The following is a 23956-nucleotide window of genomic DNA, read 5'->3' on the forward strand; positions in this document are numbered from 1 at the left end:
TGATTTTCTTCAGATAGAACAGTTTTCTCAGAAGAAACTGTTAGGACTCATTTTGCCCTTCTGAACCTCCTACTGTCATTTCTGTTATTATTTTGAAAAACTAGTGCAGTGCCCGTATGGAACATGGCCAATCCAGCAGCAAAGGTGAAATGGAGATCCCACGGCCTGTAAAACCTGCTGCACAAACTTCGACACACATGTACTTGGATCGACATTCACAACACACACACACACACACACACACACACACAACACACATACATACAAAGATTATTTACTTTAAAGTAAGATAGTAGAACAAAAAACAACTTCAAAAACATGTCTAAATTACATGAAAGGTACCTTGTTGGCACTTGTTGGCCGTGTCGTTTAACCCAAATCAGACAAACGGGAACCATGAAACTGACTCATCCCTTTTTTTAAAAGGTGTGAACAACACTTCTGGTAATACTATTAGACTGTTGCTGAGACAGAGAGGGTCGGGGGTAGTTTTAAGAGATTGTTCCAGACGATCATAGTTTCTGGGCAGCACAACAAAACCATTTGCTCAAATGCAAGGATTATATGGTGTGTATTTTTTTTTAAGATAGAATAACAAAAGCATGCTACGTATGGGTTCTTTCAGTGTTGAATAAGGAAATGAAACTAGACAGATTAAGAAAAAGTCTATTAATTGGAAATTCTGAGCTCAGGGAAGTTTAATGGCGCTTACTGTGGTAGCTCGGGTGAGGAACTGAGAGCGTGGCTAGTTTCAGCTTCAGGCTGGTTCAAACCGGTCTCAGTAGGAGAAATCAGTCATGTGGATGAGTTAACTCACCACTAGGTTCTTGTGTATTACAGTATGTCCTCGGTAGACAACAGAGCAAGCTGCTAAGAAGAATGGGGAAAGCAAAGTAAATCTATTCTTTGAGCTTCGGCCTCTAGATCTCACATGAAAGGTGTTATAGAATATGTGACAACAACAACAACAACAACACAAAGGAGAAGAGGGAGGTGTGGGTGGTGAAGGGAGGTTGGAGGACAACGGGGGAAATGCAGGAATTAGACCAACAGTCACTCCTAATTCTTTATAGCATTGGGGAACCGCTCAGCATGCAGACACTGTAATACTTATAGAATCACGAGGTTCATACTTTTGCATTGAAGTACATGGTTGCGGTCTGGAGGAATGCAGTGCAGGCATCATGGTGCAGTTTGGGCAGCAGCACGTGGCTTCAATCAAAAACCGCCATGTGTGTCGTCTCAAGCCTTCATTTTCAAACACTTCTCTAGACAAGATCGAGTAAAAATATGAAGGAAACATCACATATTCTGTTTTGACTCGTGTTTTATTATACAGGAATGATTGCACTAAAGATAAGGAACAGAGAAAAAACTATCTGAGAATGGTACAAGGATTTAGGAAGTATGCAGACTTTTAAACATTTGAAAAACTAATCCCAAAGGGGGATCAATGGAACACTTTTACATATTTGTAGGCTCCTTAAATCGAGTATTTGGGATCAATAATTGGATCTGAATTAATCTATAATTGAGATTAAATGTTTTTTGAATTAAGACTGAAACAGTAGACTGTTAAGAGTTAATTCTGTCAAATTAAAAAGATGGATTTGAACCGGTTCCACAGCAGTAATGTGATATGGATCTTTGCCTGCAGGGGGATCTGATTGTCAAGGTCAGACCAGCAGCGTGGAACTGACTGCACCGTCCACCGTCACCATCAGCCTCATAATTGACATTGTTGTAATTTGTGTGTAGTCAATAAAGTCCCATTTTCCACAGAGGCCCTGTCACGCCAGTTGTCTTTCCAATGCCCGCCATCCAGCAGCAACATCAGCCCATCTCTGAAGGTCATGTAGTCTACTTTTGAACGGAAACATGTGTTGTATCAAATACGGTTTTAATGACTTGAAGACTCCTGATGTGACCAAATTCATACAGGCTCATTGCACTTGGGTGGCTTTCAAATGAACAGAGCGCTCTCTGGTGGAGATGTTGTAAAGTGCAAACAAGTGATGGGCCTTTGTTACAGATAAACTATATATAGATATTTGTAGGTTACCCTATATGTGACATAGACATGGATTGTGAGTTAACTGCAATATTAATAGGAAAAACTGTAATATTGCAGTTCATTCTTATAGAACAAAATTGTTACACAATAAAAAATAAAAAAAAATAAAAAAAACATCTTAAGGCCTTAAAAAAAGATATTATGTGCTGTGACAATAACAATATGGAGAACTGTATGTCTAAATCGGGGCGTGTTCAGATCCATTGTTGAGGTCCCCTTCATCTCTCAATATTTCTGTGAGGTTGCTCTGTGTATCTCGGTGCTGCTAATCCTCCATTAGTCTTCCCTATTCACCTGCTTAACTGCCACAAAAATATGTAATTTAGTTGATAAATACGCACTTTTTGTAAAAAGAAATCCAGCGTGGTTTAACAATGTGTAATTAGGGTCCTCGTACCGACGAAGGAATGCATACAAGAAACTAGAGCCATTCAACGTCAGTAATTGTCTTGCAATGTCCTAATGAGCTCTGTCGTTCGAGAGTCCTCCTAGGTCATAGTAGATCCTACTGATGTCCAGTTCTTCTTTGTAGGGCAGTAAGTCCTGTAGTGTGAACTTGTCACTCTGGCCGGTCCACACTGTTAGGGTGTACCTGTGTAGGACATGGGCAAGCACAAGCATTTAATGAATAGCTCAAAGGTGTTAACATATATGTTACATATAAGTCAGAATATAATTATTCATTCAAAAGGTCATCTGCTGTTCAAAGCCATTGGTAGGAGCAGTGATAGCAACCATAACTGAACAAAGACTATCACTATGCGAGATGCCCTGTAGCATTTACCTGTATTTCTTTGCACATACACATACAATGCCTCTCACATTCACGAGTGAACATCTTTCACACCCAAAAAGCTCTTGAATATGTAAATGATCACCCTACCCCAGGCTGTTCTCACCGGGGCGAGGAGCTGCTGACCCGGACAGGGGACATGGTCGGGCGGTGGAAAGAGCACTTTGAGGAACTGCTAAATCCGACCAACATGTCCCCTGGAGTGCCTGAAGACTTGGGGTGCACCAATTGTAAGCATGGATCAAAATTGTCTGCCTGGTAGAGCCTTTGGAAGAATTCAGCCAACAACTTAACAGACATTACCTCTCTTTATCTTTTACCCATGTCAAACAACCAACGTTCAGGGTCACCAATTGTAAGCGTGGTTCAAAATTGAACACGTATGGTTGTCAAAAAGCTCCTTGGTGGCAAGGATGAGATCCGCCCTGAGGATGCTGAAGGCGCTGGACATTGTTGGGCTGTCTTAGCTGACACGCCTCTTCAATGTTGCATGTTGGGTCGGGAACAGTGCCCATGGACTGGCAGACTGGGGTGGTGGTTCCCATCTTCAAGAAGGGGGACCGGAGAGTGTGCTCGAACGATCGGGGCATCTCACTGCTCAGCCTCCCGGGGAAAGCTTATGCCAGGGTGCTGGAAAGGAGGCTCCGACCGCTTGTCGAACCTCAGATTCAAGAGGAGCAGTGCGGGTTTCGTACCGGTCGTGGAACAGTGGACCAGCTCTTTACCCTCGCAAGATTTTAGGAGGGGTTTGCCTGTTTTTTTTTTCTGTTCACAGACAGGATATCTAGGCACAACAGGTGGGGGTGGAGAACGTCAGGTTCGGGGGTCTCCGGATCACCTCTCTGCTGTTTGCAGATGATGTGGTCCTGTTGGCCTCCTCGGACCGTGACCTCCAGCATTCACTGGGGCGTTTTGCAGCCGAGTGCGAAGCGGCAGGGATGAGAGTCAACACCTCCCAATCTGAGGCCATGGTGCACTGCCGGAAACCGGTGGATTGCTCCCTCCAGGTGGGGACAGAATGCCTACCCCAAGCGAAGGAGTTCAAGTATCTCGGGGTCTTGTTCACGAGTGATGGTAAGAAGGAGCGGGAGAGCGACAGGCGGATCGGTGCGGCTGCAGCAGTCAAACAGACGCTGCACCGGACTGTCTTGGTGAAGAGGGAGCTGAGCCGGAAGGAGAAGCTCTCAATTTACTGGGTCTACGTTCCAACCCTCACCTAAGCAGCCAAAATGGGCTCAGCCTTGGAGATAGACGAATAATAAAGATCACATTTATTATTCTCTTGTGCATGAGGCATACCACTTGGCGAAACAGAGTTTAGATGGCCAGGGCAAGCAGCGTGTTGAATGTTAAAATATCGACAACAGCATCATGCTCTATATATCATTTGTTACACTCAGAAACATCCGAGGAACACCTGATCTCAAAGTCATTGTTCAAACTGAAATAATATGTTCAGTCTCAAATGAATACTGATGCCTCTAGAAAGCATAAGATGAAATCATGCAGATGCCAAGATCGGGCTTCTTCGACCTTTTGTCACAAGCTCTGTCAGGAAGGAGGAGAGCTCAGGGCCAGAAGCAGCATCTCTTCTTTTGGCCAGAATATTAGTTATTAGCTACTTTGAAGATTCAGAGCCTTAATACAAAACATTAATCAACGAATAAACTACGATGTAACATGTATTAAGTACTTTATGACTATTAAATAGTCAGCGTCGACACACTGATATACTTATATATTAACTGACTTTCATTCTATTTCAGTGCAAAGACAGGGTTTTGGAGAAAGGCATAAACAAATCTGAACATGAAATCAATGCATAATTTTCTCAAACTGAAAGACGATGCTATTGAATAATAATAATAATATTAATAATAATAATAATAATAATAATAATAATAATGGTAAGAGACAAAACAATCATGCCATGTCTCTCAAGCATTACCTAAAAAGAGGCGTACTTTAAAAGTAACAACTCGTACCAGAGTACTTTGATGCGTCCCTGCGATGCAGAATGCAGACAGGTTACCAGGTCTGCTCATGTGAATGAGTGTTAATAATCACCTGTCTGACTGCTGGAGCAGCCATGAGAGCTGGGAGAACGACTGGGCCAGGAGAGCTGCTCGCACTGGGAAGGTGACTGGATGTTTAAGGGGTTTACATATGTCCTCCATCGCACACACCATGTCCCAGCTGTAACCTGAAAAACATTCAAACAAAACCGATCAACATTTCAAGCATCCTTCTAACATTATCTACGTTGTTTTGCTTGTCTTCATGTTCCAAGGAAACCTACAGTCGTTCTGGTGGACACAGATGGTTTGATGTGTTTCAGAGCTGTATCAGTCCTGATGGAAACCCCTACGGTAAGTTCAGTGAAGCTGTGTGTCTTTGCTTGAACCTGACAGTCATATATTTAGAGCCAAGTGAGATCCATTTCTTCAGACGGTAATAGGGAAGTTTCTGTGAAATGAGGCTGATTCCACAGGGTGGATTGAGGTAAGAGCGTAATAATCCATATTTTCTACCTGTCTTCAGCTCTAGCAACAGGTCCCCTAGCTCCAGAAAGTTGGCGTTTGCAATCATTTCAGCGGAGCCCGAGCATTCCTCCAATCTCTGCCTCACAAACGCGGACTGCATGGATGCATTTGGCCTGCTCTGCCGACTGTGGTCCAAGCCATTTGGGGGACAAGGGAAGCTTTCCATGCCCAGTAGTTTTCTGATCCATCATCAAATATAAATGATAAATTGACTGTACTTGTATGTGAGGTCCTGGGACAGGGATGTCGTATGTGTACAGATTGTAAAGCCCTCTGAGGATAGTTCGTAATTTGTGATATTGGGCTATATATAAAATAAACTGAATTGAATTCTCTTTTCTAGTCTTCCGACCACTCAAAGCTCTTTAACTCTACTCGTCATGATTCACACCCATTCATACACTGTTGCGAGGAGCTACCATGCAAGGTACCATTTTCAAATATCTGTAAAATATATATATATTTTTTTAAATTTCAACATTTCAACAATATTTCAACATTTTAAAATATTTCACTCTGGCTAAAAATGTGCGCCGCGTCATTCGCAACCATTCGCGTCTGTGCATTGACTTTGCATGGGATCTACTCGGGCGAAAAAATCGCACCGCTTTTGGTGTGAACGCAGCATTAGCGTAGCAGATGGCTAACTTTGATCCTTGAAATAAAGACCCAGGAATCTTGAGTAGACTATAGGGCTGTCAGATAGAATCTTTGTGTGGAAACATAAAGATATGACCTTAAACTTATACATGCATATAAACTATGGCAGAGAGGAGGGTTAAATAATAAAAACATGCATACAATTCTATACCACAATGAGACTTTATGTAATGCAACAAAAACATGGGGGGTAGGTAGAACAATAAACATCCTGTCCAGACAACAGTTACTTCAGGATAAAACATATAGCAAGAACTATTGTCCCACAGTATATATTGTCATATTGTTATCAGGCGTTTTAGTCTTTTTAAATACTGATAATGGTATTGCCCCCAAAAATCCATTTAGTACTGACAAGTCCCTTGATTGCCAACTGTTGGCTTTGTGTGCCAGGGTGTATAATGGACAGTGTGGTGTGTCTTCTCTATAACTGGATTTGAATACTCTGTTTTATTCTTCTACAATTAGCAGAAACAAAGCCTCCACATAAACACAGCTAGCAGTACTGAAGGGTCTTTACCTTTGTTTTCTGTCCCAGCGGTCCATCCAGTAGTCCAGCCAAGCGAAAGCACGGTGTGAGGAGGAAGAGTTGTCACCGAAGAAAGGAAAGCCTGGGGCTCCAGAGGTCTGGCCTGTCCCCCAGGACCAGAGAGGATATCTGCATTGATCCACACGGGACGGTTCAGCCGATACACCTCTTCCAGCAAGATGACAGAGGGAGACACTGCCTCCAGGCTGAGAGGGGAGCACACCGCAGTGTTGGCATAACACACAACCACATGTTGCATTTAACAGATAGAAGATGCCTCTCACCTTTTGAAATCTAGTTTTATCCCCTTGTTGTAATCTTTCACTCCTTCCAGCCACTCTTTCAGTGTGATATCACTGTCTGTGTCAGGGGGATGTGCCATGATGGGCTCCCTGGGGTCACGACCTCTGATTATTACGTCAGCCTCAATCATATGATTGGGACCTAAGGGTGAAAGTCGGTGGTTAAAATGTGTCAATGAGGAACCGAGGACAACGGATGGTTCCACACAAAGTCGAAATGTCTCTCACTGTGATCATGCCTGTTCATTTCAGTCTGAACCAGGTTATAAATCTTTCAAACAGGGCTTCAGTATAATATTACGTCCAGTTAAATTGATTCAGTTGCTGTATTGACTACAATAATCCACTTTGACTGTACTGCTGAATCAAATGTATTATGTTGACCAAGCGCCTCAGCTTAAATGAGCCGTGTGTGTGTGCAATACATGTGTGTCTGTGTGTGTCTGTCTGTGTATGTGTGTGTGTGTGTCTGTCTGTGTGCATGTGTGTCTGTATGTGTGTGTGTGTGTCTGTCTGTGTGCATGTGTGTCTGTGTGTGGATGTGTGTGTCTGTGTGCATGTCTGTCTGTGTGCATGTGTGTGTGTGTATCTGTGTGTGTGTGTGTGTGTGTGTGTATGTGTGTGTGTGCATGTCTGCATGTCCAGGCAGATTACTTTCTCGTTTCATCGGTTGTTGGTCGATAAAATGTCGAAAACAAAACAATGACCAGTCCCAAATATTTTTGATTGACAATGATTTCAAATTGCAAAAAACTGTAAATCCTCACACTGGATAACTCTTTTACCAAAACAGTCATTTTCTCTTGTCCACACACTGACAGTTTGGGCACATCACTAATTCCTGGAAGCAGGACCACAATACTCATTACCATCAATACTACAATAAGCACTATATGCACAGTATATTGTAATGACGTCACGGCGGGGGTCCACCTGTCAGAGCCTCGGCCAGTCGGCTGCTGCTGTTCACCGCGTGCGACCACCGGACCTCGGCAGCGTCCCTCCCCCTGATCCGACCCAGGCGGAGGAAATACTCCAGCGTCTGGTCCGACATCCTCCTTGCGAAACGGACCGAGACGAGCACCGTTAACGGTAGACCGAGAAGGCGGCGTGACGTGTTAACCCCGGAAGTTCCAAACAACGAAAACGATCAAACATCCGGTTAAAACTAAAGCAGTACTGCGCCAGTTAGACACAATAATCCTCTTCATAGCTCATTTCTACTAATAACACTGAGCTTCTTCTTCTTCTGCTTCTTCTTCCGGGGTTTCACAGCCTCCATTACGATGCATTGCTGCCCCCCTCCGGAACGAATCCATCGGTGCAGCTCAAGTCTCTTAATTGCGTCCACGATGCCCTCACTTGCGCCCTTTGAGGAGAGAGGAAACGAGGAAAGATGTTGTTAAAAAACATCTCTCTTCGCTTCCTGTCTCCTCTTTAGAGGAAAGGACGTCTCTGTCCTCTAAAAGTGACATGACGTCGGTCTCTGCTGACGTCAGCAGCTGATCTGGAGAGACTTTTGCTGGAGGTCGTATGTGCACACGTGTGCACTGTACACACATTAATAAAGACAGTTATTATCAGTTATTAACTGTCAGAGCAGAAACATAAATAACAGCCTGCATTCTGCATTTATACTGTGTCCTGTCTCCATTTCTACTGGTTGTATTCATTTGTATGTTTTATTCTTTATTTACATCTGTATTTATTAATTAATGATTAAGTCATTATTTTGTGCCCTCAAATATGATTATGGTGTCTTTTGAACATAGGGGTATATTTATTAGGCAAATTGTTTCAGGGATAATTGACACTCATATCAAACCTGACAGTCAGGAATTATCAGCCTGATATGACTGGAAATGATGATACAGATATAATGAATTGTATCTCTAGGCAAGATCAACATGAAATATTTTAAAATACAAACAATGAAAATACCTTGAATAAAATAAAACATAATGTACTTGAAGAGGAGCCACAGCCAATTCAACCAGGGAGGCATCTTACAGTGGTCTACAGATTTCACATAACGATAAATAATACACAGCGCACAAGTTGAACAAAAAGAAAACCCCACCTAACACCCCTGAATTAAAATAACCGTGACCACCTCTAAACCAGTAAAACCCAAAGGTAGAACAATACATCAAAATGTCAAATAAAACTATTAAAATACCGTAAATAAAAACCAGGCAATGTTCAAATAAAGCAAGATATGCCAATTAACAACACTTAAGTGAGGTAATAATACATATTATTTAGGGAAATACAAATATAGTGTGCAAGGACACGTTGATTGGGACTGGGACACTGAGCCACAATCCAGTATCTTGCAGATACATTTTACATGTACACAAAAACACACCAACAAATGCATGTCGAGCAGAATTAGGCAGATTCACAATGATAGGTAACATTAAAAACAAAAAAGAGCACTCACATTTTGTAACCACCTCAGATCCAGCACTCGTGCCATCCTCCACTCCAAAGACCTGAAACCCAAGAGTTGATCCTAAGTCTGCTATGTCAGTTGGTATTGAGGCTAACAACATAACACAATCATACCGCAAGACAACTACGGTATGATTGTGATCAGAATGAATGCAAAACAGCAAAGGTTGATTGCAGGCAGGGGCGCCATTAGGCCTATTTTAAAATGTTCTTCAGCCCCCCAAAATAATTTGGCATTATTGGCGTTAAAAAAAATGTTTAGTTTTTTTTTACGTCATTAAATTAAACTATTGTTATTGACATGGACACATTATTTATAACTCTAACATGCTACATATGTGTCAGGATCTGTAGTTGTGTGTCTTGTTTCCTATTTTATTTTGAAGTCCCCGTCTCTCGTGTCTTCGGTTTCCCTGCACTTCCTGTCCCTGTGATTGTCTGCCCTGTCCCTGATTGTTTCCTCCTATGTCCAATCACCTGCACCATCCCTGTGTATTTAAACCCTGTTTGTCTCCTTCCCCTTTGTTGGTCCGTCCTGGTTAGATCACGTGTGTGAGTCCTGTCTTTTTGTGATTCCTCTGGTTAAATAATTCCACGAGTAAGGCATAAAGTTGCTTTTTCAACGTTGTTGGCATTTGGGTCCTGTTCCTGTGGCTACACTGTGACAATATGTGCGTGCGTCCAGGTTAGTATCTTTTCTCCCCCTTCAAATTACAATCCAATAGCCTATCATCATAGGATGATATAAGATGATATAATCCCCGGGCACTAGGACCTTGGTAGTTACAGAATGTGGCGGTAGTTAACGAGTGTTACCTGCTTACATTTAGCTTTACTTGAGGCAAATGAAAGGGAAGTTAGAAACTGTCCCCCAGTGAGAGAGAGTGTGAATACAAGAAATAACTATCACCATCTCTCTATTCTTTGCATTAATATATATTATTATAATATTTTTTTCTATTGAATGGTATATTTTGAATGGTATATTTTACACAATTCATCTTTATCTCAGTGATAGTGTCCAAATGAGCATAATATATCACTATGACCCTGAAATTCGGTCTCTTGTGTTATCATATACTGAATGCAAGCAAAACTACAGAGCAAAATCACATTCTGATTGAGCCAATCTATGAACTGTCGGAAACAATGGATATCAGGGTTTAGCGCTCCCCTTTCTTTCAATCCTACAAACGCCCCTGATCAGAAGCTAAATTGTTCATGCCAGACTGAGTTCTAAATGGGGTGAACAAAGTAAGTTTTTCCTCTTGTTTTCTGGAAGCATGGAATGCATGAATGTGTATTATTAATGTGGACTGATTACTTCTTCGAGGCTGTTGTCCTCGTTTGGTATCTATTTTATAATTGTTGTATCTGATATGGACTTATATTTCTGAGTTGTCAAGTAAATTGAATGTCAACGAAGAAGAACTTGATCATGTAAAAGTCTGTCATTGAGCTGTCCGATCATCCGGAAAGGGGTCAAAAAGTACTTTTCTTTGGGGTCGCTGCGTCCTTCAAGGAGGACAACAGACTTTATACTTTACCCGATGAGTACTACAAAAGAGAATTGAAATGATGTGAAAAAAGGAATTTCTTTTTTCCCGGTGATGCTAGAATGGATGGTCTTTCATGTGACCAATAGGCTTTCCTAAACCTAACAATTCGTCCTCAGACCATCCATTCCAGCATCAACCAAAGAACTTCCTGTCTGTTCAGGTCTTGGTTAGCAGATGTCCCAAACTTGACAGAACTAGGGGATTCAAATACAAATGCAATGTATTTAAAGGGCCGTGTGTGCATTCGGTGTATTTGCCGACAGCTAGCGGAGAGGATGCAGATTGCAGCCGTGTTAAACTTCTTAAAGCTGTGCCAAGCGAGTAGGAGAACTGCGATGGTCGATGCGAAAACGTGATTAAAAACCCGAAACACAACAATTCTTATGTTCAGGTGATGATACTAGAGACGCTTATAATGAGCCCTCTAACAGCTCTGTCGTCTGCGGGTTGGACACCGCATCCTCCTCACAGAACATGCAACTTATCAGTTGACGGAAAAGTTAAAGAAAGTGACAGCAGATTAATGCACAAAGAAATTGTATTTCTCTTTTGTAGTTTTAAGTCTTAAAACCAGGTGGATGATGGCACGGGGCACAGTTCAGGAATGTTCGTCCGAGTTTGCATCCTTGTTTAAAAACGGCAGGGCATCCCGGGGGACAACATACTCGGCGATGTTGGGGAGCCCAGACACCACGCAGCAGCTTAGGGCACTGCGTAAAATATCCATGTCACAAGCCTCCGTCCACTCATCAGTTGTCGCGTTGTAGCACTCGACATTGTCGGATGTGGTGAAGCCGTTGAAGCCCCCGACAACAAAGAGCCGATCTTCGAGCACTTCGATGCCGAAGTGGGTGCGGGGAGTCAACATGGGCGACACTGTGTGCCAGCTGTTGTTCACAGGGTTGTATGCCTCTGCGCTGCACAGGCGGTTGGTGCCATCGAAGCCGCCAACCTTTTGGGAGTAAAATATATGGTGAAAGAAAAGAACACTCAACTCTTTCTGATTCATCTGTTGACTGTTGAATACATCTCTTCAAACTTCACACAAGTTGGCATGTCACCGTTTCATGTGTACTTACTGCATAGACATGACCTGCATATGCAACAATGCCAATTCCGCTGCGCCGGCTGTTCATTAGACCGATCATTGTCCACTGGTTGGCCTCCGGGATGTAACATTCAGCCGTTTGCAGGCACTCATTCCCATTGAACCCCCCACAAATGTAAACCTGAGGACAATAGGAGGGGTTTTAAGTAAATAATCACTTCTCCTGCTTCAACTGGTTATAAATTATACAGAGATATTTCTACACTATCGCAAGATGATTCCCATCATCGAAGAATCGCCCTAATCGTCCAACTATTGGTATTGGTCTCTAACATCTAATACATTGCATTATCTTACCAAAGTTTCTTTAAATCATTCTCATTACTTGTCATATCATACCTTGTTGTGCAGCGTAGTGCTGCTGGCGTCGCTCCGGTGTTCTTGCATCGGCGCGATGAGACTCCACTGGTTGGCCTCGGGCCTGTAGCGCTCGGCGGTGCTTAGCCGCGTGCACCCATCAAAGCCTCCCAAGGCATAGATGCATTCGCCCAGCACGGTGACGCTCACGTAGCAGCGGCGGTGGCACATGGAGGCCGCCTCGTGCCAGATGCGATTGCTCAGGTCAAACTTGCGCACGCTGTTGAAATGCTCCTCCCGGTCGAAGCCGCCGATGCAGTAGAGGCTCCCGTTGAGGACGGCGGTGCCGTGAGAGGCACGGGGCCGCTCGCAATTGTTTGTCACGTTGATCCAGTAGTCGGCGCGGATGTCGTACGCCTCGATGCCGTTGGTTGGATTGTTGCTGCTCCAGCCGCCGATGGCCAACAGGATGGAGTTCGGAAGGCGAGGGCGGGCGAGAGGGTTGCTGAGATGAGCAACATAGGGCCTGCTTGTCCTGATGTGACTTATGGCTTCAAGGGCATTCCGGACCATTGTCAGGCACTCAGTGTTGGTATTCACCAGCTCATTGGACAAAACCTTGAGCCACATGTAGTCCATACTCATCAAGGCCAGTCGCACCTACACAGAGAGAAACGGGACAGGATCGTTAAATTGAACTTGATGGACTGGTGACATTCTGTATATATTTTAGTCGGGGAAATGTTTAATAGGGGACCGTGGATGAATGATGATGAAAAAACTGAGGAATAAGCTACATCTGGCTTGGATACACATACACTATTAGATAGCAGGATTAACGTAGTGTTGGTTTTGACCAGTCTCCTTTCAGAATGCTATCATATAGCGTTTTAACATTTGAAAGGGCAGAAACAAGGTTTTATTGGCTAAGACCAAGTTTGTTTGTAAAACAGTTTGTCACACAAACACAAAAAATTAATGAAAGCATCCTGAAACTGGACTTGGTCTTGGGACTTTAATTTAACTAAGGTTGTTAAATTGACTGTTACTGCAATTGGGATAACACCACAGGCCAAATGCTGAAGGTGTAAGTCTAAACAAAGTGACAGAAGGTTATCATACCTTAGACAAGAGCACTAACACGTGTGCTTTCCGTTCTTCGGGTACGTGGTCGATCCAGCGAAGGACGGCCTCGAAGGCGACGCTCTCATTTCTCACGTAGAGGTCGTCTCTGTCGAGGATGTCGATGAGTTGCTGCAGGGGCAGCTGCAGGAACTCTTCGTGGTGAGCGACCTCCTCGAAGTGATCGACCATGTAGCGGTAGGCCCTGTGCTGCAGTTCGGCGGAGAAGACGACGTCGGTCAACCGAAAGATGCCGATGCAGTTCTCTGCTCGGAGCTGCTCCCCGAGGAAGTCGCAGCAAGTCCGCACGACGTCCATCACGTTGAGCTGATCAGCCGCCAGCAGCAGCTCCTGCACGTTTTCTGCCGTCACCGAAACGGAGCCGGTGTACGCAAACTCGATGATGAGCCGCATCATGTCGGGAGACGTTCCCGTTATGGCGAATACCTTTTTGTCTGGATTCGACCAGCGTTGGAAGAGAGCACTGTGGGGTTAAGGGGAGACAAAAAAGCAAAGGGTTGGAAACGGACGTCAGATTTTTCTTCTCTCATTGATAACAATGATGTTTTCTAGTAAGCATGAATAGAATCGACGCACAACCCTGTTATGCATTAAAGGGCAATTATACAATACGTTCACCACCGGACATCATTCAGAGTGTAACCTGCGAATGTCACACATATTTGATATTACATTTTGTATTTCATTTTTGTTTTCTTTTGTGATCTCAATTCATCTCCGCTTCTCTGTTCCATTTGTGTGTTGAATCGACCATCTCGATTTGCCTTAAATTAATCTGGTCACTTTTCTGAACACACAAAATACTCAATGCTACTACACTTTACTGATCTGCTTAAAAGCACATTACTATGGAACTGACAGACTACTGTAGCGTTCACATAATAATAATATAATAATAGCAGCTAACTGCACTCTGCAATCAATGTAAAACATTTCATGGAAGTTGATATTTAGTTGTAATGACCTGGTATTTTTCATTCATGTCAAACTCGTTTTCTTTCACAAATGCTCCATGAACTCATTACGTATTGTGATTAGTCTCAGAGACTAATCACAAGATTATTACCCCTTTTTTTCTGCCAATTTGGAGGATATACATTCACATGTTTCAGATAATCAACTCACAGGAAGTAGGGGCTGCATTTACACAGGATGACCCTGTGGATTTCAAATTCCACATCCTTCACTTTGATGACCGCGTCGCAAAATTGTCCCTCCAGACGGAGATCGTTAATCACAGAGCGCTCGTGCGAAGATTCGGCCTGGTCGCTCATCTTGATTTCCTTGAGCACGAGAGTTTCTTGGTTGATGACTGGTCTCTTGAGTCTAAACAGGTGTATTGAGTCCAGGGAGAGAATGTGAGCACACTTCCTGGAATGTGCAAGAATTCTCATTCTTGAATGGATTCTTATTACATCAATGATCAACTGAGATCATCCAATTCAACCTGTAGACAGGTTAATGCATTAAGTTATGCATTATTTAATGCTGCAACTTAGTTTGTTTTGTGTATGACAGATCCTCATCCCACATTGCAGAGCTGGTGAACAAGCCAATATGCCAGGATTCAGTTTATTTTGTATAGCTCAATATCACAAATTACAAATTTCCCTCAGAGGGCTTTACAATCTGTACACATACGACATCCCTGTCCCAGGACCTCACATCGGATCAGGAAAAACTCTCCAAAAATAACCTTTCACGGGGAAAAAAGGGAAGAACCCTTCAGGAGTGCAACAGATGTCATCTGTACAGAATGAACAGCATTTACAAAGTTACATAAACACATTACATGAATATGACAATGTATGAATGGAACTCCAATCCATGAAACAGAAGGAGGTAGAGAGGAGGGGGGGCGGGGCGCATCAGCAGGGCCAACGCGGGAGGCCGGTTCACCAGGCATCAGACACCTCCAGGTCCAATGGACCCTATGAGACGTGAAGTCACAAAGACTCCGGGGAGGAAGCAGAGTTAATAAAGTGCAATGGACAGATGTAAATTCATCCATAAGTAGAGAGAGAAGAGGAGATAGGTGCTCAGTGTATCCTAAAACATCCCCCAGCAGCCTATAAGCCTATAGCAGCATATCAAGGGGCTGGACCAGGGCAAACCTGATCCAGCCCTAACTATCAGCACTATTAAAGAGGAAAGTCTTAAGTCTATTCTTGAATGAGGTGACTGTGTCTGCCTCCCGGACTGAAAGTGGAAGCTGGTTCCATAAAAGAGGAGCTTGATAACTGAAGGCTCTTGCTCCCATCCTACTTTTTAGGACTCTAGGAACCACGAGTAGCCCCGCATTTAGTGAGCACAGCTCTCTAGTGGGGCAATATGGTACTACAAGCTCCTTAAGATATGATGGTGCATCACCAATCAAGGCTTTGTAGGTGAGGGTAAGAATTTTAAATGTGATTCTTGATTTTACAGGGAGCCAGTGCAGAGCAGCTAATACAGGAGTCATGTGATCTCTTTTTTGTGAGTACACAAGCTGCAGCATTCTGGATCAACTGGAGGGACTTAAGAGACTTATTAGAGCAGCCTGATAATAAGGAGTTGCAGTAATCTAGTCTGGAAGTAACAAACGCGTGAACCAGCTTTTCTGCATCTTTTTGGGACAAGATGTGCCTGATTTTTGAAATGTTACGTAGATGAAAAAATGCAGTCCTTGAGATTTGCTTAACGTGGGAGTTAAAGGACAAGTCTCGGTCAAAGATAACGCCGAGATTCTTTACAGTGGTGTTGGATGCCAGGGCAATGCCATCTACAGAAACCACATCACCAGATAATTGATCTCTGAGGTGTTCAGGGCCAGTAAAATAACTTCAGTTTTGTCTGAGTTTAACATCAGGAAGTTGCAGGTCATCCATGTTTTTATGTCTTTAAGACATTCTTGAATTTTAGCGAGCTGGTTGGTCTCCTCTGGTTTGATCGATAGATATAATTGAGTATAATCTGCATAGCAATGAAAGTTTATGGAGTCTTTCCTGATAATGTTGCCCAAAGGAAGCATATATAAGGTAAATAAAATTTGTCCAAGCACAGAACCTTGTGGAACTCCGTAATTACGATTGGTGGTCATTGAGGCTTCATCGTTTACAAATACAAATTGAGATCGATCTGATAAATAGGATTTAAACCAACTTAGTCTGGTACCTGAAATGCCAATCGACTGATTCAATCTCTGTAATAGGATGTCATGATCAATGGTGTCGAACGCAGCACTAAGGTCTAATAATACCAGTACAGAGATGAGTCCTTTATCAGCACTAAGGTCTAATAATACCAGTACAGAGATGAGTCCTTTATCAGCACTAAGGTCTAATAATACCAGTACAGAGATGAGTCCTTTATCAGCACTAAGGTCTAACAAGACCAGTACAGAGATGAGTCCCCTATCTGATGCAATTAGGAGGTCATTTGTAATTTTCACCAGTGCTGTCTCTGTGCTGTGGTGTTTTCTAAATCCTGACTGAAACTCCTCAAATAAACTATTCTGATGTAGAAAGTCGTTAATCATCTGTTAACAATAAACGGTATCCTTTCTTCATCTAACTGGTCTCTCGTAGTGCAGTTGAGTTTATTGACTCTGGAATAGAGGGACAACGATTCAACCTCATATTTCTTCATGGGGAATGGTAACTGTGTATACTTCTGTACGGCTGTGGACAGGTACTCGCGTGTGAATACATATGAACTATACACGTTTCCCTAACTCTCTGAAGGAGGCAAGAGTCAACCCTCTCCTGAAGAAACCCACTCTCGACCCATCTGAAGTCAATAACTACAGACCTGTCTCTCTCCTCACCTTCCTTACCAAAACTCTAGAGCAAGCTATCTTTAACCAAGTCCCCTCCTATCGGCACAGCAACAACCTTCTAGACCCCCACCAGTCTGGATTCAAGGCAGGCCACTCAACAGAGACTGCCCTCCTTGCTGTCTCTGAGCAGCTTCACACTGCTAGAGCAGCCTCTCTCTCCTCTGTCCTTATCCTTCACACTAGAGCAGCCTCTCTCTCCTCTGTCCTTATCCTTCTAGACCTTTTCCCTGCCTTTGACACAGTGAACCACCAGATCCTCATGTCCTCCCTCCAGGACCTGGTATCTCAGGCACCGCACTCTCACTCTTCTCATCCTACCTCACTGACCGCTCTTACCGGGTAACCTGGAGAGGATCTGTGTCTGAGCCTTGTCCTCTGACTACTGGAGTCCCTCAGGGCTCAGTGCTTGGTCCTCTTCTCTTCTCTCTGTACACCAACTCTCTCGGCTCTGTCATTCGCTCGCATGGCTTCACCTACCACAGCTACGCTGACGACACCCAATTTATCCTCTTGTTTCCCCAATCTGAAACACAGGTAGCAGCACGAATCTCTGCCTGTCTGACCGACATCTCTCAGTGGATGTCCGCACACCACCTGAAAATTAACCCAGACAAGACTGAACTTCTCCTCCTTCCAGGAAAAGGCTCTCCCACCCACGACCTGACTATTAACTTCAACAACTCAGTGCTGGCTTCGACTCCGACTGCCAGGAACCTCGGTGTGACGCTCGACAGTCAACTCTCCCTGACTGCCAACATTACTGCAATAACACGCTCCTGTAGGTACATGCTGTACAACATCAGGAGAATACGACCTCTTCTCACTCAGAAGGCGGCACAGGTTCTGGTCCAGGCTCTGATCATCTCGTGTCTAGACTATTGCAACTCTCTCCTGGCAGGTCTACCTGCTAATGCCATTCGACCTCTACAGCTCATCCAGAATGCAGCAGCTCGACTGGTCTTCAACCTCCCGAAATTTACCCACACTACACGCTCCTCCGCGACCTTCACTGGTTACCGGTGGCCGCCCGCATCCACTTCAAAACATTGGTACTTGCATACTGTGCTGCGAACAGATCGGGTCCGGTCTACATCCAGGACATGGTCAAACCTCACACCCCAGCTCGTTCACTTCGCTCGGCTTCTGCCAATCGGCTCGTAGCTCCTTCACTTCGAGCTAAACACTCAACAAAATCACGACTGTTGGCTGTCCTGGCTCCTCAATGGTGGAACGAGCTCCCCATTGACATCAGGACAGCAGAAAGTCTCTACATCTTCCGTCGCAAACTAAAAACACATCTTTTTCGACTATACCTTGAATAGGGAAGGTAGAGCCATAGTAGCACTTAAATGGCTCTTACTGATAGCACTTTGTAGTCTAACTTTATTGAAGAAATAGTTCTGAGTTTGTACTCATAATTGAATGCACTTACTGTAAGTCGCTTTGGATAAAAGCATCAGCTAAATGACATGTAATGTAATGTCCTGGGACAGGGATGTCGTATGTGTACAGATTGTAAAGCCCTCTGAGGATAATTTGTCATTTGTGATATTGGGCTATACAAAATAAATTGAATCGGTAGAGACGCAGACATATCTGTGGGCCTGTATGCTTATATAAGGCTGATATTCCTTTTGTCAAGAAGTGGGAGGTAAATTAACTTACGACTCAAACGATACCCGCTGCAGGTGGCCGCCAGAGGGCACCCTCAACGTGGATTGTGGCTGGCTGAAATTCCCGTCAATCGTATCACAGCTCGCCTCTTATCCAGCTCACGTGCAGCCTCCGTTGACACGCTTTGTTTCCAGACATCCCATTTTTATAATGCGAGCTCCGACGTAGTTTAGTAGAAGTTTAGAACAATGGTTTTAGAGATAAATACAGCCCTGACCACAAAAGTAACAACGCCTTAAAATCTGTGATTCAAGACTAACAATGTTATGAGTTCTAGTTCACAGCAACTGCTCAAAATCTGCCAAAGTGAAGAAAAGAAATGTGGCTAATAAAGTCAAAGAGGATCAGAAGGTCTGAGACTGTGTGACCCCTATGGTGTGCGTTGCTACTCATGTGGCCTATTTCTTCCTGTATGAGCAATGTTGTTGTGTCTCAACAAGGAACATATGGGAAATGTGTATTAAAAAGAGAAATTATTTTATTTTTGTTTCAACTCTCCCATATATGTACCCTATTCTCATAATTGGCTTGTGAAAATGTGTGATGTTCATAAGGAATGTTTAAACTAAACTCTATCAGCCCTAGAGGGTGGTAACTTCCTGTCAAAAAGAAGACGTCAAATACATTTTTATATGTTTCACTCCCACAATAGTATGCAAAATGATTGAAAACAAAGGTTTGATTGTTCCAGCACACTTTATTTCTTATCGACAATCTAAGAAACATAAACAATAAACCATAAGAAGGTTTATTGATTAGGAGACACAAAGATGACAAATCATAGCTGCGGGACTATTAGGATGAAAACAATGCATCTATAGGCCTACATGACGAATGTCTTAGGTAAGTGTGTAGGTATAATGGAGGGTGCCACCTTTGTTCAGGAAGCAGTCATGCTTATGTGTTCCCAGTTTGATCTGACGCTGGCAGACTCCCAGCAGGTCATCAAAGATGATGTCACTGTCATGGACCTCAAGCCGCAGCACCTCGTTCTCTTGGGAGTTGAAATTGGAGAACTCCTCGTCCCACCAGGGGTTTGGGTTGTTTTTGCGAACAGATGTTTTACCAAGAGAGGCGGAGCCACTGAACACTTTGACAAAGCCATCTGTGGTTCCCAGGAAGTCACTGGGAAGATCGCTGGCCCGCAGGTCAAACAGCTTCAACTTGGATTCAGCCAGACTCAGACTGCACAGGACCAAAAACAGAAGGGCACATCTGGAGGCCATGGCTTCACAGGAGGCTGTGGAGGAGGAACCGCAGCATTTTAATAGGAGATATGGATCCACACTGCAATGAATCAACCTTTAGGGTTAGTCTTATGACACATTTGTAGCTTACAATGTCTGTGACTGCACTGCTCTACCCCCCTTTAGACCTCATCGTGTCTGCTTTTTAAACAGTGCACCATTATGTTCAAACTACCTGTGAAAATGCCCCGCTCACGTGCTGTTTGCAGGGCACCGGGTGCCGCAGGGGCATGCTGTTGTGAAAATGTATATAATATAAATGAATATAGGGTCAATGCCGACATTCGTGCATTGACCAGGAGGGAGATGCTGACAATCAACCATCTACCAGCAGGTCTGAAGAGAACCCGAGCATCACTCTACACCAACAACACCAGAGTAGATCGGGCTACATGGAAAAGAAATACTAAGTATCTTCCAAATCCCTTGAAAGAAAGAAGCTCAGACACCACATGTTAGGAGTCAGGGAGAAGTGTTATCATCTTCAAAGGAAAATATTCAACTGACAATCATCATATCATAAGTCTTTCTTTTTGAATTCAGACTTTTTTTTTTTTAAAGACAAACTAACTAAACATTCAAAACAAAAAAAATAAGAATATGAACATTAAGAATATGACAAAACAACAATAATTAATTAATAATAATACAAATATACATGTCTTCTGCAAAAGGGAAGACCCAAAACAATCTGGGGACAACATAGTTTTTTTTAAACTCTTTTCAGCATTTTTCTTTTCTATTTTTCACCATTTCTATTTATACAATTATGCAAATTATGTTTACCCCATTGGGGTTTGTGTGCGCTTTCTTTAGCAACGGTTTTGTCGTGGTAGGCTTTCTTTTGTCCACAGCCTATTAAAAATAGCATCAGGCTGTGAAGTGTACATTGTAATGCAGTAAGAAAACATTAGCAGCACAATGCATGTTTATGAGACCTGATTAGCTCCATAAAGAGTGTAGACATCTCTTCATAAACAGGTCAAAAGTGGCTTACGCCCATAGATGAAGAAAATAAAAGGAATAATAATAATGTCTTACCTGTCGTTTTGAAACCGCGTCTCTCTCTGTACGCCGTCTCATATGGTTTTAAAGGCCAGCCAGCCTCATATCAGCTTCATCTTATCCTCCCACAAAAAGAACATGCAACACTCTCCAGGGATTTTTAGGCTTTTGGATTGGTTGGCCCATTGGTGCATGATGTTAGGGCTATAGCTCCATAATCCTAATCAGATCTAAATTATTTGAACAAACATTTCACAATTTTCCTTAAAGATGTTTTACTTTTGAATTTGTTTCAACTGAAACAATTACTAGAGGGACATTCTGGTGCTTGTTGGACCCATTAACCCATCCAGTTTGATATGTAGTACTAAGTTACCAGATTTGACCATTACATAATTACATGTATGTATTAATTGAAAGTGTCAACCATGAAAAGGGGTCCTTATTGACTTGCCATTGATTTAATGCTGAGCAAAACAACAAAAACACCATTTGTGTCCATGAATACAAAACCAATAGATTTATTTTTTTTATTATTTCATAACCGTCCCTAATACTGATAAACCAAATATTACGACTCAATATGTTTTCCATCAGTCAGGGCGAGGTGTTATCATCTTCAAAGGAAAAGAGTGGGAACACTTAATGTGGTAACAGCTGGATTTGTTTGGATTAGTGTTCCATTCACTTTATTATCTCTAATCTTTCCAAACACACATGTATGGGGTGGGAAATAATCCCAAAAGAAGGTCACAGTGGGACAAGTGATCAAGCTAAGAATTAAAGACGTAATAATACATTTAAAAAACAAGAAACAAGAAATCATTTGTTTTATGAAATGTTGGCTACCTCACATGTTCACTAAAGTCAGAATCATCAAGTATTAGCGACAAAACGAAAAACAACCAGAAATCAAGCGTAGATAGGGCAACAATATGGTTTCTTTTTGTTATGCCTTGTTTTCACATTTGTATTTCAGAGCATATATGCCAGTATACATGCCTGTTCTTTTAGGTTTCATAATTCCATAATTCAACAGGCCATATATATATATATATATATATATATATATATATATATATATATATAGTAATGGTGGCAACACACCGGCTCTTAATTGTTAAATGGCTAGAGACACACAAACACACTAAACATAAAGCCATGACATAGCTATAAAGATAATATGAAGCTCATTCATAACATTTAGGATATCCAATTCTAGTATATTCTTCAAGGTAGGAGGTCAAAAGGTGATTAATACTTAATCGCTGGGTTTCTACAGCTGGTCCACACAAACACAAGTTACTGTGAAGTTTACAAAAGATTTTGTGATGTGCCTTTCCAATTCTCCAGTCAAGACCACGTCTCCTCGAACAAGAGTTCTTTTCTCCTTATTGCACCTGTGCCCCTCTAAATCCTCTTGGATCCACCCAGAACCAGAACCAGAACCAGGCAGAGATGTACTGTTTTGGTTCAATAATAGTCTGTCCTGTCAAAAGCTCCTGGTTTGCCTTTCATAGTGAACAGAGGAGTGGGAGTTGGTGTTATCACCCTCCTTTGTAATGGGGTAGCATCACTTGACACACAACTGGAGAAAGCCTTTGTGTGGTCGTCTCTTTCTGATCATCTTGAAGAACCATTCCCACTCGGTGGTGTGATGCAGGAGGGCGGAGGCTCCACTCACATCCCTGTCGTAGGAAAGCTCTCTGGATGTGACCCGTGGTCCAGAGCAGCAAGATCCATGTCTGCATAAAGCATAGACACAAGAGCTTCCAGCCATATGCATTTCACCTGAACAGGTCCATAATGATCCACTCCAGCCTTAGTGAAGTGACGAAAGTCAGGAGAAATTCTGTATCCAGGCAAATACGCAATCTTTTGCTCCAGTCCATCATCTGCTGACCCCGGACAGATTGTTTGAAGGCAGCCTAAAAATACAAAATGTCCAATAACATAATGCAACTAAGATTCATCGATACTCAGACGGTAACGTATCCACTAATTCACATAGAAGCAAAAGAAAAGTGTAGTATGAGCACATGACTGAGGCACATAACATACACACCAAACAAGCAGGCAGGGCAGACGGGGCATTAATGTTCACACCTGATTGGCAACAAGCCATTCCTCCAGGCCATGTTGGAATGTTGTGTACGTGCTTTATTTGCGTATGAGGCGGAGCCGTACCATGTTACATTTTAAAAACCAGACACACATCAGTGAATTTAACGAGGTTCTCTCAACTCAAGATATGGTGTTTGATGAGAATATTGCAGTGATGGGGACTTTTTTGTTGTTTTATCAAGTGTTTTTAGAGCTTGTTTATGGAGAATATGGATAGATTTTAATGTTGTGCCCAGGTCAGATGGGGGATAATCATTGAATTAAAATACAGTTTTGCAGCTCATATATATGAATATATATATATATTCATATATATGAATATATATATATATATTCATATATATATATATATATATATATATATATATATATATATATATATATATATATATATATATATATAAGCTCAAATGTAAAACTGTTGTCACATGTTTTACCTGCTTTTTAAAAGAGATTAGAATCAATAAAAATTCTTAAATATTTAAAATCTAGCCTTTCACCAGCGACATTAACATCTGGCTGCAGTGACACTTTGAAGCCTTTGTGAAGAACAGACAGTCTTTTTAACAGGAGTCTGAAAAGCCATTTAGTTACACGTGCAGCTTGTTGACTGTCATGTTCTTTGCT

General features: G+C 42.6%; 3 protein-coding genes across 3 annotated transcripts; all 3 read right to left on the bottom strand.

Moving 5' to 3' along the window:
- Nucleotides 1-1309: 1309 nt before the first annotated feature.
- Nucleotides 1310-8234, bottom strand: fam151b (family with sequence similarity 151 member B). The gene is made up of 5 exons (XM_034542195.1): nucleotides 7835-8234; nucleotides 6884-7043; nucleotides 6591-6805; nucleotides 4935-5070; nucleotides 1310-2666 (listed from the first exon to the last, which is right to left on the bottom strand). Exons 1-5 carry the CDS (start codon nucleotides 7953-7955, stop codon nucleotides 2534-2536), a joined length of 765 nt encoding a protein of 254 aa, XP_034398086.1. The 5' UTR covers nucleotides 7956-8234; the 3' UTR covers nucleotides 1310-2533.
- Nucleotides 8235-11512: 3278 nt separating this feature from the next.
- Nucleotides 11513-14736, bottom strand: LOC117736199 (kelch-like protein 10). The gene is made up of 5 exons (XM_034541361.1): nucleotides 14588-14736; nucleotides 13442-13925; nucleotides 12362-12979; nucleotides 11994-12143; nucleotides 11513-11866 (listed from the first exon to the last, which is right to left on the bottom strand). The coding sequence occupies exons 1-5, from the start codon at nucleotides 14734-14736 to the stop codon at nucleotides 11513-11515; spliced, it is 1755 nt and encodes a 584-aa protein (XP_034397252.1).
- Nucleotides 14737-19792: 5056 nt separating this feature from the next.
- On the bottom strand, nucleotides 19793-21293 carry LOC117736696 (perforin-1-like). Its single transcript, XM_034542201.1, has 2 exons — nucleotides 21242-21293; nucleotides 19793-20193 (listed from the first exon to the last, which is right to left on the bottom strand). Exon 2 carries the CDS (start codon nucleotides 20177-20179, stop codon nucleotides 19793-19795), a length of 387 nt encoding a protein of 128 aa, XP_034398092.1. The 5' UTR covers nucleotides 20180-20193; nucleotides 21242-21293.
- Between the last annotated feature and the right edge of the window lie 2663 nt (nucleotides 21294-23956).

This window comes from Cyclopterus lumpus, chromosome 9 (genome assembly GCF_009769545.1).
Source record: "Cyclopterus lumpus isolate fCycLum1 chromosome 9, fCycLum1.pri, whole genome shotgun sequence".
Classification (NCBI taxonomy): Eukaryota; Metazoa; Chordata; class Actinopteri; order Perciformes; family Cyclopteridae; genus Cyclopterus; species Cyclopterus lumpus.